The 8,040-nt window shown below is 32.8% G+C and overlaps 1 protein-coding gene across 1 annotated transcript; it reads left to right on the forward strand.

The window, feature by feature from the left end:
• Positions 1–1,706: 1,706 nt before the first annotated feature.
• Positions 1,707–6,106, forward strand: LOC133794887 (aspartic proteinase-like). The gene is made up of 14 exons (XM_062232326.1): positions 1,707–1,746; positions 2,368–2,748; positions 2,855–2,915; positions 3,034–3,128; positions 3,232–3,344; positions 3,455–3,626; positions 3,700–3,739; positions 3,839–3,903; positions 4,385–4,498; positions 4,646–4,710; positions 4,862–5,018; positions 5,107–5,226; positions 5,610–5,698; positions 5,798–6,106. The coding sequence occupies exons 2-14, from the start codon at positions 2,374–2,376 to the stop codon at positions 5,880–5,882; spliced, it is 1,551 nt and encodes a 516-aa protein (XP_062088310.1). The 5' UTR covers positions 1,707–1,746; positions 2,368–2,373; the 3' UTR covers positions 5,883–6,106.
• The last annotated feature ends 1,934 nt before the right edge of the window (positions 6,107–8,040 follow it).

Raw genomic sequence — 8,040 nt, forward strand, 5'->3', positions numbered from 1 at the left:
TTATTTTTCATATAAAAAAGTTGTTTAAATATTTAAAAATTAAATAAATATGATTTAAAATCTAATAAAAAATTAAAAAAAATATTTAAAATCCAATTCTAATATTTATTCATTTTAAAAATGGATTAAGGAAGGTCCTAGGGGGAAGGAAGGGGCATCTGATAACGATTACTCTGAATATTCTCTTTGATTGATAATATTCTATCGAGTTGATTTTATCAAGCAAGTTGAACCAGTTAGACTGACCTGACTATACTGTTGAGCTCCACCGTCGCTCGACCACAAACCAATCAGACCGACCTAACCAGGCTATCAAGCTACGCCGTCACTTGCTCATCATTCTATTCATCTACTCAATATTACTTTCATTATTCTTTTACCTTTTCGATTATTTTTAACAACAATCTAACTAACTTGAGCGTCAGAGTTTTTTTGGCTAACACCCCACAGGTGCTCCCAATTAAACTACTACCTCCTCCCTCCCATGTTATTCTTTGTTCTTGATAAGATGCTAGTGCTCGTTTCATTAATCGTAGGAATCACCCTCTATAGTGTCTAATTTTAAATAATTTTTATTTAACTTTTAAATGTTTTTTAAATAAAAATAAAAAGTAAATGTTTTGGACCAATTATGTGTTGCCACATAGGTAATTAGTCATGGGCCAGGTATCTAGGCTACCAAAAATTGTTGACGGAATGCTATTTTATATATAAAAAAAAACTTCAGTATTAAAGTATTTTTGCCATATCTTTCAAAAAAAAGAAAGTATTTTTGCCATATATTACTGGAATATTTTAATAATACTACTCAATTGTGTTGGGCTATACAACAATTCTATTCTTAATTTTATCTGGAAATTCCATCTCGTACCAATTTTAAATGATCCACTTTAATATTTACTTATTATTTTTAACTCTTATTTTAGTACCCAAATTTTCAATTAATGTATCTATTATACTTCTTCAATTACATATTTTTTTTTCCTTAAACACGTTACAATTAGAATGTATTTCCAATTTAACTATAATATGACAAATATAATATACATTACAACAATACTTAGAACTATGTGTTTAAATAAGGATAATTTAGGAAATCATGATAATAATAGGCAAATTTTAACTAAATATATTTAGTATCTAATTTTAATTAATTACTTTTAAACAAAAAAAAAAGGGAAGTTTTCAATTTTTTCCAAAGTGTTGCCACGTAAGCTTCGGTTGTAACGCCAGTCAGCGAGTACCACTGTAAAATGTAATCCCGTCGTCGTTTTCCAAAACTACTTTCACCCACGCTTATGATCGCTGTTCATCATGAAATTCACGGTGGTAATTCACGACATAGGAATTTCCAACTTTGCCCCGAATCACGACTACGGCACGGAACTGCATACATACAAAATACATTATCTTATCCCTTGTCTTGATCACCACCGCCTTTACATTTCGGAGCTCCGGGAAAACGAGACTATCGTGTTTGGTGTCGTTGAAACGAGTTTGAATTGGACCCATCTCCCATATCGACGGTTAAAGACAAACCTTTGTCAGAATCCAAATTGGGCGGCTCAGATTAAAAGTTCAACAACCTTGGGTCCTTGCTTTTTCTCAATAGCTGGGACCCGTTGGGCCCACGCCATGACAGGTAGATTTCTAGTCTCTGTCTTTCTCCATTATCTTTTCGTTTAAATTCCCAGTATTCTTCTCTTCTCTTCGCCAACTTTGCCCTTCGCCGCGAATAATCTCTGAGTAATGCCTCTCTCTATAGTGAATAACTGCTAATTTCTTCTTCTTTTTTTCCCTATGCTTTCAATGTTGTTTTTCTCATATTTTCAGTTATTTTGGTTAAATAACTGTCGTTTATGTTAGAATTAACGCTTTTATCATAAGTTGCATGCTTTCTTTTTCTGGAAATTTGTTTGCTTCTTCATATATTTTTTTTCAAACGAATTAGATTTCGTTATCCATGCAAGCTTGATGTTATTCTTTGATGTTTTATGCATGAAAGTTCTATTCTTTTCTTGAACATGCAGCTTAGTTCGCTTGATGTTGTACCATCAGAAAATCGTTTTTTATTATTATATTTAAGAAATGAAGTTGGGATTTTCTTCAATGAAACGAATGAGAAATGAACTATGCACTTTCACTAAGTCAGTAAAAGAAAGCTCTGTTATATGGGTTAAATGTTATAGAGCTCATGTAGAAAACCCAGTTTTTTATATTTCAAGCTCTCTTGAAGTAAATGCGATTCCCATTTGTTTGTTTTTCTTATCCTCTTTATTTTCTGTGTACTTCAAATGTTATTCTGCAATATTGTTCAAATATTTCAATTGATTTTTTTATTTTTCGTTTCATTAATTGGGATCATAGGTCGAAATGGGAACCAACATTAGCGCAATTGTGTTGTCTCTCCTCGTTTCCACATTGTTATTCTCTCTTGTGTCCTCTGCATCCAATGATGGCTTGCTTAGAATTGGACTGAAAAAGGTGAAAGCGGATCTCAACACCATGACGGCTGCACAGCTTGATTCCAAGAAGGCAGAGGCTTTGAGAGCTTCCATTAGAAAGTATCATCTAGGTGGTGAGAATCTTGGGGACTCTGCGGATGCTGATATTGTTTCGTTAAAGAACTACTTGGATGCTCAGTACTATGGTGAGATTGGAATTGGTACCCCTCCTCAGAAGTTCACTGTCATTTTTGACACTGGAAGCTCGAATCTCTGGGTCCCGTCAGCAAAGTGCTATTTCTCCGTGAGTTGTTAAAATATTGTTCATTAACCAAATATTCTTTTTGTTTGTTTAGAGAAACTTTATTGGAGGCAATGTAGTTATGATTTTGAATTTTACTTTTCTGCAGATTGCTTGTTATTTCCATGCCAAGTATAAATCAAGCCAATCGAAAACATACAGGAAAAATGGTTCGCTTTCTGCCTTTCTATGATTGTTTTGCTCGTGGATGTACAAACTATCCGATGGTGGTTTAGCTAGTTAATCTAGACATAAGCTTTACTTTTCCTGTTTCCATATATTATGCAGGGAAACCTGCTTCCATTCAGTATGGGAGTGGAGCTGTTTCAGGTTTCTTTAGTTATGATGATGTCAAAGTAGGTGACCTAGTTGTAAAGGATCAGGTAATCTTTAGGTTCTTATCATAAAATCTGTTCTTCTATGATCCACATTTCGCTGAATTGACATTATTAATCATTGTCAATTGGCATTATTAATCATTGTCAGGAATTTATTGAGACAACTGGGGAGCCTGGTGCCACATTTCTGCTTGCCAAGTTTGATGGGCTACTGGGGCTTGGATTTCAAGAGATTTCAGTTGGAGATGCTGTTCCAGTATGGTAAGCAGTTGAATTTTTTATTTTATCTGGTCAGTTGGTGAGATAAATTTGAATACCCATCTGCGGAAATGAGCCCCCCTTTTTATATATATATATATATTTTTATTTAGGTACAACATGGTTAAGCAAGGTCTTGTCAAGGAACCTGTGTTTTCCTTTTGGCTCAATCGTAAGACAGAAGAAGAAGAAGAAGGGGGTGAAATTGTGTTTGGTGGTGTTGATCCAAAACACTTCAAGGGAAAGCACACGTACGTTCCTGTATCACGAAAAGGATATTGGCAGGTAGGTCAAACCATATCCATACTGATTTTGTTTTTACTACACCCTGCTAACACTTGAATCACTCTTTTGCTAGTTTGACATGGGTGATGTTCTTATTGGCGGTAAATCGACTGGTATATCCTCTCTCTCTCTCTCTCCTTAACTTTCATACACTGTCACTGTTAGTTTGTGCCTTTTGTTCCATTTTTCACTCGAAATGCACTGTTTTTCAGGATACTGTGGTCGTGGCTGTTCAGCTATTGCTGATTCTGGAACTTCTCTGTTGGCTGGTCCAACGGTAGGTGCTTTATTGTCTAGTTGTTTGTTTACCTTATTTTTTATTTCACAAATAATATTTTCAGCACAAAGTAGAAAGAAAAAAAACGAAAACAAAAACATCTTATCAATAAAAAACAATTTTATAGTGGAAGAACCCAGTCATTTCGCAGCGGACAAGTAATATTATGAAACAAATTGAACAATATTTGTGTTGGTTCAAAGGCATAATTACTATTGTCTCCGTTTTATTGTATGACATTTTGTTTTTCTCTCTTCAATTGTTTGTTGTTCTATTATGATTTTTCGGCCGCGAACTTTTATTATAAATATGTTAATATGTTTGTTATGGTATGTCAATGTTTTATAACCATATTCATTCCTTCCTTGTTTAAAAGTTCCATAATGTACCTTTGAAGAAAAGTCAACATATATACATACATAAAATCTATGTGTATATGCTTAGCCTTCATATTAAATCATTTCTCTTTGTCAACTTGTAGACTGTAATTACCATGATAAACCATGCCATTGGAGCCTCTGGAGTTGCAAGTAAGGAGTGCAAAGCTGTGGTTCAACAGTATGGACAAAACATTATAGATTTGCTCTTGGCACAGGTTATAACAACCTCTGTTTTCTTTAAGATGCTTGGTTTTCAGATGTAACGTAATCATCCACATAATTATTTCAATAGCTGAAGTAGCTTATTGGAGTTAGCTTAGACTAGCAATGTATTGTGGTCTGACAGTCTATTGTCTTGACAGGTGGAATCTAAGAAGGTCTGCTCCCAAATTGGATTGTGCACCTTTGATGGTACTAAAGGTGTAAGGTCAGTATTTAATGGTATTCTGTTTCCATTACAAGGGAATATATATGTTTTTTATCTACAATTTTATCTTCATATTGTCTTTTTTAAAATTAAAATATATACATCTATAATTGTGTTTTGTGGTGAACTTGCTGTCATTGTGCTAATATAGTGCTGGCATTGAGAGTGTGGTGGATGAGAAGAATGGCAAGTTTTCCAGCATTCTTGGTGATGCCTCGTGCTCTGCTTGTGAGATGGCAGTTGCGTGGATGCAAAACCAGTTAATGCAAAATCAGACACAAGAGCGCATATTGAACTATGTCAATGAGGTGAAGTGGATTGTATGATCTTTCTTTTGATATTTTGCTATGGACATTGCTTGTCTGGCTGACTTCACATTTTGCCTTACTATCCCAGCTCTGTGACCGAATGCCAAGTGCTAATGGAGAATCAACTGTAGACTGTGGAAGCCTGTCTTCGATGCCCAAAATTTCTTTTACCATTGCTGATAAAGTCTTTGACTTGCGACCAGAGGAGGTATGGCAGCTTCTCCTGTTGTGGTGAAATATGTTAAACAATTCTAGTTCTTTAAATAACTAATTTGGTTTCCCAATCATTAGTAGAGAAATGGATGTATCTAGTCCCAATATAGTTGCAACTTTTGTGACCATGGCTTACAAAATTTTGTGGTAATCGTGGTTTAAATCCCTCATATTTGAGTATATTTCCCTCGTGATTATTAAATTGAAGGATATGGTTGGTTACGTCTATTTTCAAGCATATTTTGCTTCAGCTTTTAGTCCATCATATGGAAGTGATGAGATGAAAAGTGATTTTGCTCCTCATTTTTACTAATCTTTTTGAATTAAATATGAACTTTTGCTCTCATGACAAACTTTTCTTCTGGATGGTAATATCAGTACATACTCAAGGTGGGTGAGGGTGCTCAAGCTCAGTGCATCAGCGGGTTCACTGGTCTGGATGTTCCTCCTCCTCGTGGACCTCTCTGGTATTTTTATATTTCTCATCACTTGATAATCCTTGAGTTGTTAGACTTTGGAGGTTTGTTTTAATGATTCTCACTTTCATGATGTTTTACCTAATGTAGGATTTTGGGAGATATCTTCATGGGTAGGTATCACACCGTCTTTGATTATGGCAACCTAAGAGTTGGGTTTGCACAGGCAGCATAAGATAGCCCTTTTTAAAAATAATAATCTCTGTTTATTATCTGTTGTGGACCTCTGTAAACATGATGAGGTTGATGGGTGGAATGTTTTGGTGTTTGACCTTTGAATGATAACAGTGCCTGTAAATATGTATGTTTGGAGTTTGGTTGTCCCTTTCTACCAATACATATTTAAAAGATGGAGTTGGAATGGAGGTACCTTAAGCAGTGCATTATATTATACTCTTATATGAACTCTCTCTCTCTCTCTCTCTCTCTCTCATCACCTGTAAAAGGTACACATCTCCTATCACCTTAACAAGGGCTCCCTTTCACAAAGCAAACGCAAAAGATTGCAAAGATGTAGTGACGTGCAGTGCAATGATAATGGCGAAGCATTAATTGGTCTTCAATCCAGATTCCAGATCTTCATAGCAAATTCAACTTTTAAATTAGCTTAATTAATTAATTATCGCCAGTGTGTTGTCTAAAGTATAGACACGATTCAAAATAATATATTCAAACAGCGATAATTAACGGTTAACAAGCATATAAGAAACAATTATGTACTCAGCAAAAAGTTAAAAAATAAAATAATGTACATTTCCTGATGGATTAAAAAATGTGATTTGGATTGCGTGGATGAATTGAATGAATGATGTGATATCATATAATCATCTATGATGGCTTAAGTTATAAAGCATTCTGAATAATTTAACAATACATGATACACCATAACGATTATTACTAGTGTAGAAGATATTTTGTTATGAGGTTGATGAGTGGTCACTCTTGTTAAATAAAACCATTGGCTCACTTTACCGATCTACGAAGAATACATGAGTCTTCTATTCTCTCTCAAGTCTCTCCTCTCTTTATAATCTTTTTTTTTTTTTTCTGTTTTTTTTTCTTATTCTTGTTCTTCTATCTTCCTAGCATCTCAAATGGAACACTTCAAAGAAAACTTTTATAATGGTGTGATAAAAGTTTCATCAAATTTAGATAATAGTAAAATTCACTAATAACGGTTGATTTTTTATTTACTTTTTTGCCATTACTTATTGTTTTATTATTATTTTTGGTATACTATATATTATTAACATTAAATAATCACTTTTTATTTAGTTATTTGACATTATTTATTATTTACAGTACCTTATTTATTATTAGCATTAAATATAAATTATTTTCACTACAAAAAAGATGACTTTTGCCTAAAATTAACACTATTAATTAGTTAATGTTTTCACTAATGTAATAAACATGAAAAAGAAAGAAGTGCACTAAATTAAAACTATTAACTTGTTCATTGTCTCTAATAATATAAACTTGGAATAAAAAAATTTGCTTTACAAATGTTGATTGGCGTCCTCATCCTTGCCTCCGTCAGCTGCTCCGTTGTCATAATCGTCATCTTCTCGTTTAAAGTCCACAATAAAATTAGGAACCATAATGCTCATCTGCTTCACCAAAGCAATCAGCAAGGTCTGCTGTCACTGCTGACGATTCTTAAGGCTAGTTCCAACATCATCGAACTCTAGTGGTGGTGGCATGTCCATAGTAAATCCTGGTACGATGGTGCTCATTTGTCACACTAAAGCCCTCAACATGTCTTGTTGAGTGCACTAATTTTTCTTACGAGTTTGATTTTCACTGCAAATAATAAATTATTTTAATTTTTTTACTTATTACTTCGTCTTATCAAAGATTTTTAGAATATTAATCATTTTATTATTTATATTTCTCTCTAGTAATATCATTTACCAAAATTCTACATTTTTCATTTTCACCAAAATTTTAAAAAATTATTACCAAAATTCTACATTTTCATTATTAACTTATATTTCACTTAGTAAGTTATAACTTAATTTTATTTAATTGTAAAATTCTTCCCAATTTTCAAAATTAAATAGTAACAAAAAAAATTATCTACCTTATAATTTAACTCTTAGTATATTAATTAATAATTAAATTAATAATTTTTCTATATTAAGTGATAATATTATTATCTTTATTTTTAATTTCTTACTAATCAAACTTTAAAATATTTATTTAATTAATTTTTAATTATTAACCCTATACTATACTACTTAATTTATTAGTACATGATTAAAATTAAAATCACATCACATATAACCAATATTACATAAAAAATATAAAAAGTTTTATTATCACCATCAAAT

Source organism: Humulus lupulus, chromosome 8, assembly GCF_963169125.1.
Source record: "Humulus lupulus chromosome 8, drHumLupu1.1, whole genome shotgun sequence".
Lineage (NCBI taxonomy): Eukaryota > Viridiplantae > Streptophyta > Magnoliopsida > Rosales > Cannabaceae > Humulus > Humulus lupulus.